The sequence below is a fragment of the Pelobates fuscus genome, chromosome 2 (genome assembly GCF_036172605.1).
Source record: "Pelobates fuscus isolate aPelFus1 chromosome 2, aPelFus1.pri, whole genome shotgun sequence".
In the NCBI taxonomy this organism is placed as follows: domain Eukaryota; kingdom Metazoa; phylum Chordata; class Amphibia; order Anura; family Pelobatidae; genus Pelobates; species Pelobates fuscus.
In genome coordinates this window covers 369,762,149-369,778,665 of record NC_086318.1, presented here as the reverse complement: position 1 = coordinate 369,778,665, position 16,517 = coordinate 369,762,149, and the positions used below count along the sequence as shown (strand labels likewise).

Below are 16,517 nucleotides of genomic sequence, written 5' to 3'. Positions count from 1 at the left end.
TATTTTTGAATAAACCAAAAGTTGCAAAATCAAGTTTTACTAAACAAACACATGACATAGGCACTGTCGTTATTCGGCAGGTGTTAGTTTAAAATTACCTTTAATAAGACTCGGACACCGGTTATTCTGTTGGAGTATAACGTCCACAGCTTTATTAAATCTCAAACAAATTAACAAATTTAGGGTCATTGTCATTTCTGACATTTTGTTACTATCCCCCCATACAATACCCCTGACAATGACCCTAGCACTTAAACAATAAATAACATTTCAATAACATTTAACTTATAACACACGGCCTACCAAAGAGGCCCCAACCAAACGTTACTGTAGGGGTGTACCCAGACACCCCTACCCCCTAGGTTCGTAGCCACCGAAGAGCTTGAACCTACCAACACTCTTATCCACCTGGCCTACTCCGGCCTAGGCCTTGGCCTATCCACTTCCAATTCCAGCCAACTTCCGACTTTACCATGCCCTGTTCCCGCCGCTGTGACCAAACGGGAACACAACCAAACCTAAAGGGAGGGTGGGTGGGACAAAGAACAGGTGAGTGAATTTCTGTTAAAATGGCTCCTCTCTAAGATGGCCGCTATTTAACTCGCTCTTAGACCACCCCCACGCTGCATTACCCTAAGCCCACCCCCCAATTCTTTACCCTGCCCACTCTCTGGCCCTGTCAAGGCCCACTCCCCCTCTGCGTTGTTCCGTGGGCTTCACACCCTGTGTCATAACACAATACTTAACTTGGTTGAAACAGAATTCTCATGTTTGCCAAGTTCAATCTTTGAAAATCTCTGTTGATCCAAAATAAGACGAAAAATACAACTTGGGACAGTTGACAAAATGTGTCAGCACTAGGGAAAAAATAATTTTTGACTCCATAATTGCAATGAGATTTTGACTTGGATTAAGAAGCTGTTTCCATGCATATTAATTATATCCTTGAATATTCTGCTTTTCAATAAAGCATTAAAACATTTAAAAAAGTAATCTATGGATTTGAATAACAGAAACTCTTTAGACAAAGAATTCCACATCTTCATCTTCACTTGCTGTAGGCAAAAGTGACTTTCAGCATTTCTCAATGGATGACCTCTTGTCCTTTGTATTATTCTGTAAATAACCAGGTTGCCAAAGACTAGTTTGGACTAGCCCTGTATGTATTTCTGTAATACTTTCTAGTGCTATCAACGTGTGAGGCCAGTGGGAAGCATACATTCATGTCATCTGGGTCAGATCCTTTTGCTGCAGGAGATTTAATAACAGTTTAGTTCCTCTTGACTTAAAAGTTTTTCTCCAGTGCTTTTGTTAACCCCTTAAGGACCAAACTTCTGGAATAAAAGGGAATCATGTCATGTGTCTTTATGGGGTTAAATGCATTATTTCTCAAAAATCTCTAGCAAACACAAAATAATCTTCCGAACACCTTATGAAAACCACATCTGCTGCCGATAAAAGCTTGTGTTTCAATCCAGGATGACTTCAAGTGATTTTGGGAATAGTGAATTTAGAGAGTTTTGGCTAAATTGACCCCCTCTGAGACAAAGCAGTCTGGAGAGAATGATCCGTTAACTTGTGAATTGTCGAGAATTTTTCATGGAATTTAAAATTATATTACAATATACCCAGTTTGGGAAAAAACAATAATAATCCTGAAGTTTTTATTATAGTGAATTGCAAACCGATTTGCATAATTAAAGGACCACTATAGGCACCCAGACCACTTCAGCTTAATGAAGTGGTCTGGGTGCCAGGTCCAGCTAGGATTAACCTTTTTTTCTATAAACTGCTATGTTTATAATAGGGTTAATCCAGCCTCTAGTAGCTGTCTCATTGACAGCCGCTAGAGGCGCTTCCGTGCTTCTCACTGTGATTTTCACAGTGAGAAGACCCCAGCGTCCATAGGAAAGCATTGAGAATGCTTTCCTATGGACTGGCTATATGCGCGCGCAGCTCTTGCCGCGCATTCAGCCGATGACGACGAGAAGGAGGAGGAGAGTCCCCTGCCCGGCACTGGAAAAATAGGCAAATTTAACCCCTTCCACCCCCTAGAGCCCGGCGGGAGGGGGGCCCTGAGGGTGAGGGCACCCTCAGGGCACTATAGTGCCAGGAAAACGAATATGTTTTCCTGGCACTATAGTGGTCCTTTAAAATACCAATATAGTCACCCAGTCCACTTGGGAACAATGGTCCTGTCAATTTAATTCTTCAAAGGAAAACATTGCTGTCCATGCACACATGGAGCTCATCAGATCTCCAATCCTCCTCTATGAGAAGCATTGGCTTGAACCATTGTGTAAGAGGCCATGTCTCTTCCATGATGTTGTGGGAGGAAAAGAGGTAAGTAGTGCTGAGGGAGCATCAAAGCTGTATAATATGAGTAAAAATACTAATTTTATTATTTATATGGAATACGGCTGCATGTGCTATCTAATAATGGACCATGACATTAAAGCTTTAGGAATACAGGTATTCATAACGCATTAGTGTTCCTTTAAGGATAAAATATAGCGAAGATGTGACTTTAGCTGAGCTCTGCTATTGTAGAATGTTGAAAAGTTTGCAATTTTTATTTTCTGTTTATTAGATTCCGGTGTTTACTGAATAAACCCCTACAAGTTAATAGATTGTCATCACTTCAGAAAAAAACTGTGTAATACAATATACATGAATATTTCTCTCTATCTTTACAGAGAGCTCCTAGATATGACATGCCGGATTGGTAACACACTGCGCAAATTTGGAGTGCAGAAAGGAGACAGAGTGGCCATTTATATGCCCGTGTCGCCGCTAGCCGTGGCTGCGATGCTGGCGTGCGCCAGAATCGGTGCTGTGCACACTGTGGTGTTTGCTGGATTCAGCGCCGAATCTTTGGCAGGAAGAATCAATGACGGTGAGTGAGATGTGACTTGTGGCTGGCTCTGTCTAATCACAGTCTAATTTATTGACATTGAGAGTACAGTTCAGTACTATGAATCTGCTTGGCCATGTGGATCTTCATTAACTACATGTCTACAGCTCTTGGAATTAATAGCTGGCTATTCATGATTCTATTTATGGTCCACAAATATGTTCCGTCAACATATAAGAGAAATGCAAAGTAATTTAAGTCACAGACGTGTATTCAGCTATCATGTAACCCACACTTTAAACATTGTCCTCTGTGGCACATAAAGGGTTAATTGGCAGGCCATCTTCTGCAAATAGAATCTGATTCCTTTCAGGAAGGCCATTCCTCTAACAATTTAAAGAGGAACACTATCCAAATGTATCTTGCATAGTTTATGGTGCACAGAGCACTATGTCCCCTTTGCACCTTGCTTATTATTGCTGCAAAAAGTCTCTCAGTGCCCTATATGTAATGTTTGATATTATCTTGCCTGGCAGTTTATTTTATATCTTCACAAATTAAAGTACTTGCGACATGTAAACTATATATTCTATGCTGGGCTCCTGTTAAAGCAGTGGGAAGCCTAGATTTACTGAGAAAACACAAGCACTCCCTTGTTGCAGCGTACCCCTGGAGATTTACAGTAAATGAAGGTTCCCAAAACAGTTCTGTGCTCTACATAGAAACATAGGTTCTGTTCTTCACATTGTTTTGTTAAAGGACCACTATAGTGCCAGGAAAACATACTCGTTTTCCTGGCACTATAGTGCCCTGAGGGTGCCCCCACCCTCAGGGACCCCCTCCCGCCGGGCTCTGGGGAGAGTAAAGGGTTAAAACTTACCTTTATTCCAGCGCCGGGCGGGGAGCTCTCCGCCTCCGATCCTCCCTTTCGGCTGAATGCGCATGCGCAGCAAGAGCTGCGCACGCATTCAGCCGGTCTCATAGGAAAGCATTTACAATGCTTTCCTATGGACGCTTGCGTGCTCTCACTGTGATTTTCACAGTGAGAATCACGCAAGCGCCTCTAGCGGCTGTCAGTGAGACAGCCACTAGAGGATTTGGAGGCTGGATTAACCCTATTATAAATATGTTTATAAAAAAAAGGGTTAATCCTAGAGGGACCTGGCACCCAGACCACTTCATTAAGCTGAAGTGGTCTGGGTGCCTAGAGTGGCCCTTTAAGGATTCCATGTACTCTCTCCAAAGTTCTCCTGAACTGTTACACTATGTAACGAAACGTAACCCCTCACACCCATGTGAACAAGACTCTCAGGCTTAATTTACCTCAAAGTTAAACGGTAATGTTATACACATTAGTGGAATTGACTGTGCTTTAAGTGGTTTAAGTTTGTTTCAATTAACTGTTTTTAAATTAGTGGTAAATTAGATGTAAAAATGCTCAACGTATGGAGATTAAATGCAAACCAAAATCCAGGTTTGTCTCATTTTTTGACCCACATTCCTTAAAGGGACATGCTATGCCATCAAAACTACTATTTTAATGGAATGATTTTGGTGCGTAGATCCTGGCTGTTTTCTCTGGCAATGTGAAACTGCCGTTTGAGAGATTGGGAAGCATGTGCCATAGGTCCTCAGTGCTTCTCTATGAGAAGCATTGGATTAGTCAGAGGTCATCAGGATTGTCCTGACAGTGCATTTCAGGTAGGTTTTATTACTTTTTTTATTTAAAGCAGGGGGAGCCCTTAATCTAAAAATAACAAATAACACATCTTGCTTTAAAAAATAAGTTAGAGTGTTATTTTAAGATTAAGTGTGGTGAAGTCCACATCACCATGTATTGTCCTCTGTCATGTCTGGGTGATTACATAATCCTCTAGTTGTTATCGATTATTTACTTTGTATATTTATATGCAATTTGTTGCCTATTTTTTTTTTGAGGGCAAATTACCGGTATTTTCTTTTTTTTCCGCGTTTACCTTTGCCTTTCTATTCTCCTCTCTATTTTTAGTATTACCTTGCCTTAGGATCTTTAGAGAATATAAGAGGCCAAATATGTGTTTAGAATACTTTCAATGCAAACACGTGTATTTCAGAATGTAGGAGGAGCTTGTATCTTTAGTTTGGTAGTAACCTTGAAACAATAAGATATACATATACAAAAAGATAGAGACATTTATTCCTACGGCCTTTAGTTCTGCTGAACCCTTTTAATGTATTTTCTTATATTAACATTTCATGGAATCCCTTTTGTAACTTAACTTAAAGTTTGTTTTAGAGTCTCCCATTAACACAAATGACTCCAAAACATACAGAAAAGCCAGGTTAAAGGGTTATTCCAACCACAATGATCACTTTAGTGACTTTTTGGTAGGAGTCAGTATGTGCAGTGTTCCAGCTTGAAACACGGCACATACAGAGATACTTTTAATTGTGTGTTGGGGGCTAGTTGCCCATCACACATAACATTGGCAACCCAGAACTCTGTCCCGGGCTGCCAATGTCAATTCTGTGCATATTTAATGTCTGTTGTCAACGCGCATGGCACGCTGCCGACATACATTAAAATCTTCCCCTTGCAGGCAGAAGAAACGAGCTCTTCCCACCCTCCCTTCCTGTGGGCGCTACCTCCTGTGGTTTAAAAAGTTTGAGAACTTCTCCCTCCACCTCCCCATACTTCTTACCCCAATCTCCGTCCCGGAGCATGCGCGTGGGCTCTAAGCCGGTGAATTGGTCCAATCACAGGCTTCCCTATGAGAAGCCTGTGATTGGACCGCAGAGGTGCCAACTGACTTCACAAAAGAGCAGGTTATTATCTGGGGGAGGTACCTAATGGGTATAGAATGCAAATCAATTAGTTTATAATCAGGGATGGAGTAATACTATGACTAATTTCTTGAAACTCTGACTTTGCTTTTAAAATTATTGTGTAACAAGATTTCTGTTGGTTAATGCAATTAATATTATGTGTTTTCAAATTGGTTATCTCAATAGCCAGCTGCAAAGCAGTGATCACATTCAATCAGGGAGTAAGAGGTGGACGCCTAATAGAGCTGAAAAAGACTGTGGATGAAGCTGTCAAAAGTTGCCCTTCCATCAAGCATGTATTTGTAGCACAGAGGACCGACAACAAAGTCCACATGGGTAATCTTGACATACCTCTTGAAGAAGTACGTCATTCAATGTGTAGTTGTACATTGGTATTAAGGTGTCTGATGAAACAGTAAATCTCTTGCTATAAAAAACGCCTCATGCAGCAGCATCGCCCAGAACACCACGCTAATATGCCACTCCTAATAAGAAAAATATTTAGCTAACGTATACAATTTTTAAAATGAAGTGATAGAGAAGGCAATTATTTGTAAAAAAAATAAATAATTTTATTCAAAATTATGCAGTATCAGCATCAGTTTGGATTATAAGAGACAGCAATTGTATCTCTTAAGTATGCATTACACTATTAGTAATATCTACAACTGCAGTGCCACTTTGTGCATTTTGTTAAAAATTAGCACTAAACACGACAGAGGTGACATTTTTTTAAAGGGAGGATAATGCCATTGAGGGTTTCTGCAGAGGGTTTCCACAAACCAGATTATTTTTTTTGTATGGCTCAGCTGGGGTATACTTTCATTCAATCGATCTCCTGATAATGATATGCTGAAAGAGATGCTGGGGAGACAGAATCCTGCATTTTCTGTCTCCTCAGTGTCTCTCTTAACATAGAGTTCACTAATGGGACAAGGCTAAATTAAAATGGTGTCAGCTTCAAATAGTAGCCAATACTCAGGAATATAGCTCCCACTAATCTTGGGTAGACTGGGTCATGTATGTCCTGTTATTGACCTTGAGATTAGGAGTCTCTTTATTGTTCTGTGTCAATAAAGCTGTGCACCTCAAAGAAAAAACAAAACAGATTAGGTCACTCAGTATATGTAGTATATGGTTTGAAAACAGGGTCATCCTGTTATTATATTTAATATATATATACATCTGAAATGCAGGGTAAAATTGTATTTTCATATATTACCTCGTGTACAACAAGGGATGCTTACAAGTATTTAATATTTGGCATTGCCTTAGTGGCACTGGGGAAAGTTTTGAGGTTGCATTTTATCCTGAACTGAAGATCATTTGATCTACTAAAACAGTGTTAGAGATATATATACCTGCAGATCAATTTACAAAAAGGTGGAATGCATATAATATGGATATCGTGAGTTACATTTTTAAAGCGCACATGCAGTGAGCAATAATGGGAAAGATGTGAGTGATAAATGTAAAGATGTCTGCCAATCAAACTAATAGATGTGTTTACTATATTATGAAGTAACTGAATGAATTATTAGTGTTGTATGCCTATACAGTAATTTGGGGGGAAGTGCAAAGTGTGGATCAGTCACCGTGGAAACCAATGGACCGTTGAAGCTGATTCCAAGATAGTGTATTTAGTACTTTGCCACTGAATGGCTCTTTATATGTCTGATCCAGTGTACAGTTATGGAGAACAAATTAATATAAGGAGTGCACACATTTTAGCTTGATACTGTGTAGGTTGGAATATTTCAAGTTAGGGTGATAGTTTACTATAAATTTATTAGGACATGACCCTCTGCACTTTTTGTTTGGACCTTTAACTGTTTGGCATAATTTATTTGTTAGTTTTGTGTTATACGCCATAAGATCATCTCGCTAGAATATGCTGGTGCCCGATAAATAATAAAAATAGACATTGTCCCAAGCTGCATGAATTATAATGCAGTCTTTCGGCTCACAATCTCCATTACTGTCTCCATTTACATGTAGTGGTTGTTGGCCCTTCTATTAGCTTGCATTCAGAAAAACAAAGACTACCTTTTGACACCAGTTCACTGAATGGAAACACATGTAATAATATTAATATGCTTCTGCTATAATGCTTTTCTTTCCAGAACCCTCACATTTCATAGCTGACACAATCTGACTTAATGAAATATTCACTTGTTAAAAGAACATCTCATTGTCCAGTAGAAACTTGCTATATTAGATATAACAGAATTACAAGAAAGAATGTGTATAAAGCTGCAATGGCTAAGGAAACTTATTAACTTATAATATAAGCAAGATAAAATATAGCCTTTGTTAAATTGATTGGTCAGTACTTTGTGTATCTGTTTTTGACAGGAGATGGCCAGGGCAGATTCTGTCTGTACTCCGGAAACGATGAACAGTGAAGACATGCTTTTTATGCTGTACACCTCGGGCAGCACCGGGAAGCCTAAAGGCATTGTACATACCCAGGCAGGATACCTACTGTATGCTGCATTAACACACAAGGTATGTATGAATTTTTAAGTCCTGCCTAATTCAAAATTTAGAAAAACTCACACCATTATTATATACCTCTTATATTGTTTGTAAGTGAATGGAACGGACAACTGTTGGCCCTTTTTGTTAAAGACAATGGATTAAAGCTGAGGGGTAACTATATAAAACCTACTGAACTACATATTTTATTTATTAGATTTGAAGGGTATAAAATTCCACTCTGAATCGTTTATTTCTTAGGAAATTCTATGAAACATTTAAAGCTAAATTAAGTGGTATAGTTTCTCAGTTCTTGTGGTGAGAAGACAAAAATAGAACACTGGATTCTAAAGTTCGTTTTTGATGTTTACTGTGTTTTTAGACAATACAATCTATGAAATGTAAAATCTGTCCATCTATGTAAATCCTGCTTTCCTCCACCCTCTCCACTATAATTGGGTTTCCAACCATGGTGCTCTTTGTTGACCTTTATCATTTGTCCTGTGACCAGAAGTCACTTATTTGCAGTACTTGAGACTCATCATTTATAGTCTCTGACTTTCTTCTGCTCAATGCTAGTTTTCATATTTTTACTGAATGGATAATTAATGTGTTGTGCTGGTGTGACATCAGGCTGTCTACATGTATACACTGGAGAAATACTAGGAAGTACCTGAAGAAAAACATTAAAAGATTAAATTATGACAGTTCTAGAATTAAGATTCAGCTCATCTACTGGGCTACAGAAATTAAGATTTAGCTCATCTACTGGGCTACATAACTATTAAACCATACTAAGACCAAGCCTTGGTACCTATAGACCCATATACAGAATGCTTAAAAAACAGAACTATAAATTTAAATAGACTTGCACCAGGTGTTTGTTATGTTCTCTTGAATCCTACCACATTCTGCCTTCAGCTAAGGACAGATGGTGGTTTGAGTTTGGAGTGTGAGTGGAAGTGAGGTTGATGTGTTAGCTGCTTGCCTACCTACCTCCCAAGCTTTGCCCGATAAACTGCTTACTGTGACTGTTTTGTCTGCTGACCAGGCAACTTACAGTTAACTTTTTTTTTTACACTGGTAATTTTATAATTTACTTACATTAAACATGTTATTTCCTTTATTCTCTTCAGTATGTGTTTGACTATAAACAAGGAGATGTATTTAGCTGTGTGGCAGACATTGGCTGGATAACTGGACACAGCTATGTGGTGTACGGCCCTCTATTTAACGGAGCAACCACTGTACTGTTTGAGAGCACGCCAATATATCCCAACCCCGGTGAGTGAGCTGAAAATGATAGATCATATCATATGTAAATAAATAGCTTTCTTGGAATAGAACATTCTTTGCAGTAAACTAAATACATGTTTATTCTATGTCAAAGCTTACAATGTGCCACACATAAGTATCAGACCTGCTTGACATTCGGCTCGCCTTCTCAGTGGTCGAGTAAAAACCTGTATTATCCAGTGAATACGTTGTCCATGAACAAAAGATGATCCAAGCACCTGATGCTACATGTGCCAACTGTCTGGATAGACATTAACATACAAAGTAACGTTGGCAGAACCAGTAGGTGAAGAGGGCCCTGCTCAAACGAGTTTACAATCTAGAAGATAAATTATCTGTGGTCAGGATTCCAAAAAATCATTATTAACTGAGATCAAGAAAGTTAAAAAGTAGCCAGGTCAAAAGACAAGAAATACTGTTGATTAAATTCTATCAGAAACTATTAAAGGGCAACGATAATTGAGTGGTTAAAAAAAAAAAAAAAAAAAAAATTGGGACAATGTCAGATTGAGCAAAATGTGACTGAATGGGTGGCCTTGTGATGAGGCACTATGGGCATTACCGACAGCAACACAACATTGCACACTCAGTTTACACACATTTTGTGTAAATAAAAGTATTCTATAAAAGCATTGCATACTTATTCTAGAATAGTACTGCCTCTAAAATGTAACAGTCTAGCCCAGAAGTGATGATCCAGTGTGTGAGAAAGCAATAGCAGGGCTCATTTGTCATACTTACATAACTGCTATTTCTTGATTTGCTAAGCATAACTTGTTTAACATTGTGGTTTTAAAGAATGGATTATAGCACAGAAAAACGGAGAGACATTCTCTGCTTGATATCGGTGATGCTTTGTTCACACATGATCAGTAACAAATGATTTGGCACGCAAACATTCATGCTCACTAAGGTTTTTCACTACAAGAATTGACAAGGCAATTACCAAATAGATGCACTAGAAAAATAGCTGTTTTGAAGACTTTTTTAATATAGCTATTTTGGCTTACAAGTTTCAATACCCTTGACATAATTCCATGAATCTCATTTTAGAGAATAACCCCTGGTCTGTGCTACACAGAAATGTAACGTATGCATCTAGACTTCATGCCTCTCTATTTATCCTTTATGATAACAGTTTTTGGGAGCTTTTTCTCCTGCTACCTACGTTAAATTGACCTGATTGTCTGTAGTGTGTACATTGTAACAAACATTACACAAATCTACCTGAATAAGTATGACTTGAATAAACCATAATTTCTACTATTACACCAGATTGTGCACAATATTTATGTAAATATGGGTTTGTTTTTGGACCCGTTTACTTAGTTTCCATTACAAAAGCTGTACCTTTAAGTCTCATTTAGCTGAAATTATGCACCCAAACAGCTTTAATGTTGAGTAGTTTAGGTATCCGCTTTGGAAAAATCTCTGGTGGATTTTCCTAGGGATTTTACTGATTTGAAGACCCTAGTCCACTCTGGGTATCTTATAGTTCAGTACATTGACTCCTGTATGACTCTAACGAGTTTCCCTTTAAATTTAAACTATAGTGCCAGGAACAAAAAGTTTTTTCTTGGCACTATAGATGACTATAGTGCCCTGCTCCCTCACAGCCTCCCCTCCGTGGTACAGAAGGGGTTAAGCCCCTTTTGTCACTTATCTGCAGGGTTTGAATCCATTTTCCCTATCATCACTGCCAATAAAAACGTGAATTGGATTAATTACATATATTATAACCAGCAACAGTTCATAAATTGCCCTTCAAGGGCTTGCTGAGCAACTACAGACCACTTCCCAGATGACCTTCCAGAATAGGATGGCCCTAGACATGAGTCCAGCGCCGATGTCCCTCGGTGCTGGTTTGGGCTTCGCCTCCACTCCTCCCCTGCCAATGTCAGCTAACGTAGGAGACCTAATGCACATGCATTAGTATTTCCCCAGTGCACATGTATTCGTATTTCCTTCATAGAAAAGCATGTACAATGCTTTCCTATGGGGATTTGGGTGACACTGCATAGCATGAGGACGTCCAGCATCAGTTAGGCGACCAAAAGTCGCCTAAAGAAAGGGAAGTCTCGGTGGGGCGTGTCTGACAGCCGGCGCGAACGGTCGCATGGAGTAAGAGCTCCCGGCCGCGATTAAAAAGCGGATAAGACGACCAGAAACCCGGCAAAACCTTACCCGCCGACAGGTATCGACACCATGGCCCCATCCAAGCAATTGAAGATGACGGATCAAATAAGATCCGCCAAAAAAGACAAGGGCAAATCTCTACAAGATGGCGACGAAAGCATGGGCCTTTCTCCTGCACCAGACCAGCTAACTGAAACTGACACATCCTCATATTCCTACACAGAGGCACCAGTTAGTGAAAAAAGGCTGTTTACCATGCTGCAAGATTTAAGAACAACTTTAAATGCGGGCATGAAAAAAATGACTGCAGAATTTAAACGGGAATTGACCGACATAGGTGATCGCACAGACCGCCTGGAAGTGCGGATGGAAATCTGCGCTTCACAAAATGAGTTTGCAGAGCAGCTGCGCACGGTCCGAGAAGAGCACATACCTCTAAAGAGAAAAAACGCAGACATAGAAGACCGCGGGATAATGTAAGATTCCGGGGAATCCCAGACAGGGTCACCAATGATGCTCTCCCTGACTACATAATGGGCCTATGCACCACCTTAGCACTGGCCAAAGAGAAAGAAGGGTGGCTCATGGACCGGGCTCACCGCATTCCGAGACCCCCGTGTTTCACAACAGACACACCAAGGGACACGGGGGTCAGATTTCACTACTTCAAATCTAAAGAGGCACTGATGACCGCGGCACGCAAAATGCAACGACTACCAGAGCCGTACCAAGGCATCCAAGTATTTGCTGATTTATCGGCGCTCACCATGGAAAAAAGACGGGAATTCATCTCTGTCACGAAAACGCTGAGCAATCACAACATACAATATCGCTGGGGATACCTGACCAAACTCTTGATATGGAAAGACAACAAACACCACAACATCGAGGAACCAGCTGAAGGCCTGAAACTTCTACGGGACTGGGGACTGTTTAGATCTCAGGACTCCCCTGCACAAAGCTCTAAGATGCCTAGGCGACTGTCGACGGAATGGCACATGGCGGGCTCGCCCAGAAAACAGCAATGTGATACTTAATGGGACTAAATGTTTGCAGTACTCGAAGGACCAGGACTGTGTGTGACATCCCTCAACTGACTGATGCCAATATGTATGTATGCCATGACACACTTCACCGCACAAATACGACATACATCAGATGTTTTTGAATAAGTCCCTCTTCTAAGAGGATACACACGCAGGCCTGAGCAAGGCGACACATATTTAACCCGTTAACGCCGTTACGGCGTTCCATGCCGTCCCCATTATAATGGGCTTTAAAGCCGTTGCGGCGGCATGGAACGCCGTAACGGCTTTGAGCCCCAGGAGGTAAGTTATACTTACCTCCGCCGCGATCCTCTTCTGGGGGGCTGCCTGACAGCCCAGGCAGCCCTCCCACGGCAAATGAGGCCCCCGGGGGCCATGTGATCGCTCTCAAAGAGCGATCACATGGCCCTCTATAGCTGGCTGTGGATCTGCCTGCAGGGGGACTGTCTAAAATATCAGACAGTCCCCCTGCTGGTAAGAAAGTATAAAAAAAGAAATTAAACATGTTAAAAAATAAATTGAAAATATTTTTATATATATATAATATGTATATATATTATATATATAATATATATACATATTATATATATGTAACGTCATACAAAGTGTATTTTAATACTAATATAAGTATATATATTAGCATTAAAATACACTTAGAATGATGTTACATATATATAATATGTATATATATTATATATATAATAGATGTACATATATATATTATATATATATACGTATAATTAAAATAATAAATAAATAAAATAATAAAATAAATAAATAAAATATTGAAACAAAATTTAATATAAATTATATATTCATATGTAATTTCATTCTAACTGTATTTTGTTATTAATATATATATATTGGTAACAAAATACACTTAGAATGACATTCTATATATATCTATCTATATATAAAATACAAATAACCGCAAATATATATATATAGATAAATACATATAATTACATAAAAGATTACATTAGTATACACGTAGAATTTAAATACATATATATGTATATATATTAAAATTCTACATGTATATTGAAATAATCTTTTAACATAATTATGTGATTTGATTAATTAAAATTTGATTGACATGCCTGACAACACAGGGAGAAAGTGCAGAGAATTTAATTTGCAAGCACTATATTTGACCCTGTAATACTCCACGACACCATAAAACCTGTACATAGGGGGTACTGTTTTACTCGGGAGACTTCGCTGAACTCAAATATTAGTGTTTCAAACTGGTAAATTGTATTACAACGATGATATTTTAAGTAAAAGTGACGTTTTTTGCATTTTTTACAAACAAACGGCACTTTTATGGACTATGTTATTGTTGTAATATGTTTTACTGTTTTAAAACACTAATATTTGTGTTTAGTGAAGTCTCCCGAGAATAACAGTACCCCCCATGTACAGGTTTTATGGTGTTTTGGAAAGTTAGAGAGTCACATATAAGGCTTGCGTTTCATTTTTTTCACATTGAAATTTGCTAGATTGGTTATGTTGCCTTTGAGAGCGTATGGTAGCCCAGGAATGAGAATTACCCCCATGATGGCATACCATTTGCAAAAGTAGACAACCCGAGGTATTGCAAGTGGGGTATGTCCAGTCTTTCTTAGTAGCCACTTAGTCACAAACACTGGCCAAATATTCGTTTTTTGCTTTTTTCACACAAAAAAAAATATGAACGCTAACTTTGGCCAGTGTTTGTGACTAAGTGGCTACTAACAAAGACTAAACATACCCCACTTTCAATACCTTGGCTTGTCTACTTTTTCAAATGGTATGCCATTATGGGGGTAATTCTCATTCCTGGGCTACCACACCGTCTCAAAGGTAACATTACTAATCTGGCAAATTTCAATTTGAAAATGGAACGTTCTATATTTGACCCTGTAACTTTCCAAAACAACATAAAACCTGTTAATGGGGGGTACTGTTGTACTCGTGAGACATCGCTGATTACAAATATGTGCATTTTGTTGCAGTAAAACCTAACAGTATTATGACATTTACAGCTAAAATGTGAGGCGGAACTACACATTTTTAAAAAATAAATACATTTCTCACAGTTTTTTTTATTTTATTCATAATAAATTATATTCCATATATGAATAGTTAATGGTAAATTAAAGCCCTGTTTCTCCTGAACAAAATGATATATAATAAGTGTGGGTGCATATAATATGAAAGAGGGGAACTACGGGTGAACAGACATATAGCGCAAATTCCAGTTTTTGTTTACGTTTTGTTTTGATCAGAACGTGCACTATTGACTCCGTCCTGAAGGGGTTAATGACGACACACCACACACCGGTAAAACACACGAAGGTCCTAACAAACCAACAAAGTCTTATGTTTGAAACCATGTTTAAAGGGTCGTTAACACGGCTGCTCTCCTTAGACCACTCCTCCCGGATTGACCTGCTGCCCGGCTGCGGCACGGGTTGCAGACCAATCGCGTAGAATGCCCATGACCAAAGGGGCACCTTGTAGGTACTTTATTTACTTATTTTTACTTATGTTTATGTTTTTGTTTACGTTTATGTCTCTACCCAATATCTGGTTGTACTGCTTGATAACCTGTAGGCCTGAACACAATGTGCAAACCCCAACCAATTCCCACAGAACGCGGCCCGTAAACCGCCATGAACCAACACGCACTATCACAGGGAATTCCTCCAAAGACAGACTAGCACTTGCCAAACAGAATAGTCCAAATCTTAATCCCAATGGTTAACTCAATGCAGTTATTCTCCCTTAACGTCAAAGGCCGTAACAGCCCCCACAAACGAAGGCTGGCAGCGCAGGAAATGCGCTCGTCCAAAGCGGCGATAGCCTGTCTGCAGGAAACCCATTTTTGTAGACGTAACCCGACTAAATTTTCAGTGAAACAATATACGCAGGCCTTTCACGCATTCTCCCTAACAAAATCCAGAGGGGTCTCTATATTTTTCCATGATGACTGTGCATTTACGATGAGCAAACAACACGCAAACAGGGATGGCCGGCTACTCATATTGGTGGGATCCTTAAATGACATAGAGATCACGATAGCCTCACTATACCCCCCAATGAAGACCAAAAATCCTTCCTTAACTCAGCACTAAGAAAACTGGACAGATATAAACGAGGACACGTAATCCTATGCGGTGACTTTAACTGCACAACTGACCCACACATGGACATGAGACGAACAAGGAACAAAGCTCCCAAAAGGTCATCCATCTCATTAGGACAACACCTCACCAAACTACTCCTGACACATGACTTGTATGATTCATGGAGATGCATATACCCTGCGGATAGGGACTACACATATTATTCCCCGGTCCACATGACATACTCCAGGATAGACCTATGCCTCACCGACAAAAGTACCCTAACACACTTCACTGACGTTTCTATAGGTCCAATAACGTGGTCAGACCACGCGCCGCTCACGGTTACGCTCCGCGTCCCGTACCCGGCTCGTGGCAGAGGCATCCCGCCAGAAATGCTAGAAGCCCACATAGTGACACTCCCTAAACCCAATAAAACACCTACAATGTGTGCTAATCTCAGACCTATTTCCCTACTGAATGCCAATACAAAACTCTACGCTAAGCTGTTAGCAAATAGGATGAAACCACTTCTACCCAAGCTAGTTTCGAAGGAGCAAGCAGGGTTTGTGCCCGGTAGGCAGGTGGGAGATAATACTAGACACTTCATCAACCTAGTTGAATAGGCACACACATCAAACCAGCAAGGAGTCCTCTTGGCACTCGACGCAGAAAAAGCGTTCGACCGCCTGAATTGGAGATACATGAGAAAGACCCTTGAAACTCCGGGATTTTCCCAGCCCTTTATAACTAGTATCCTAGCACTATACAGCTGTCCTTCGGCAAAGATCT

The 16,517-nt window shown here is 39.7% G+C and overlaps 1 protein-coding gene across 1 annotated transcript in view; it reads left to right on the top strand.

The window, feature by feature from the left end:
• ACSS1 (acyl-CoA synthetase short chain family member 1) overlaps positions 1-16,517 on the top strand; it is a 101,023-nt gene that overhangs the window by 38,514 nt on the left and 45,992 nt on the right. Inside the window, exons 3-6 of the mRNA XM_063443703.1 lie at positions 2,697-2,896; positions 5,846-6,021; positions 8,015-8,167; positions 9,274-9,421. Of these exons, the coding sequence (XP_063299773.1) occupies positions 2,697-2,896; positions 5,846-6,021; positions 8,015-8,167; positions 9,274-9,421 (677 nt within the window). The remainder of the gene's footprint in view (positions 1-2,696; positions 2,897-5,845; positions 6,022-8,014; positions 8,168-9,273; positions 9,422-16,517) is intronic.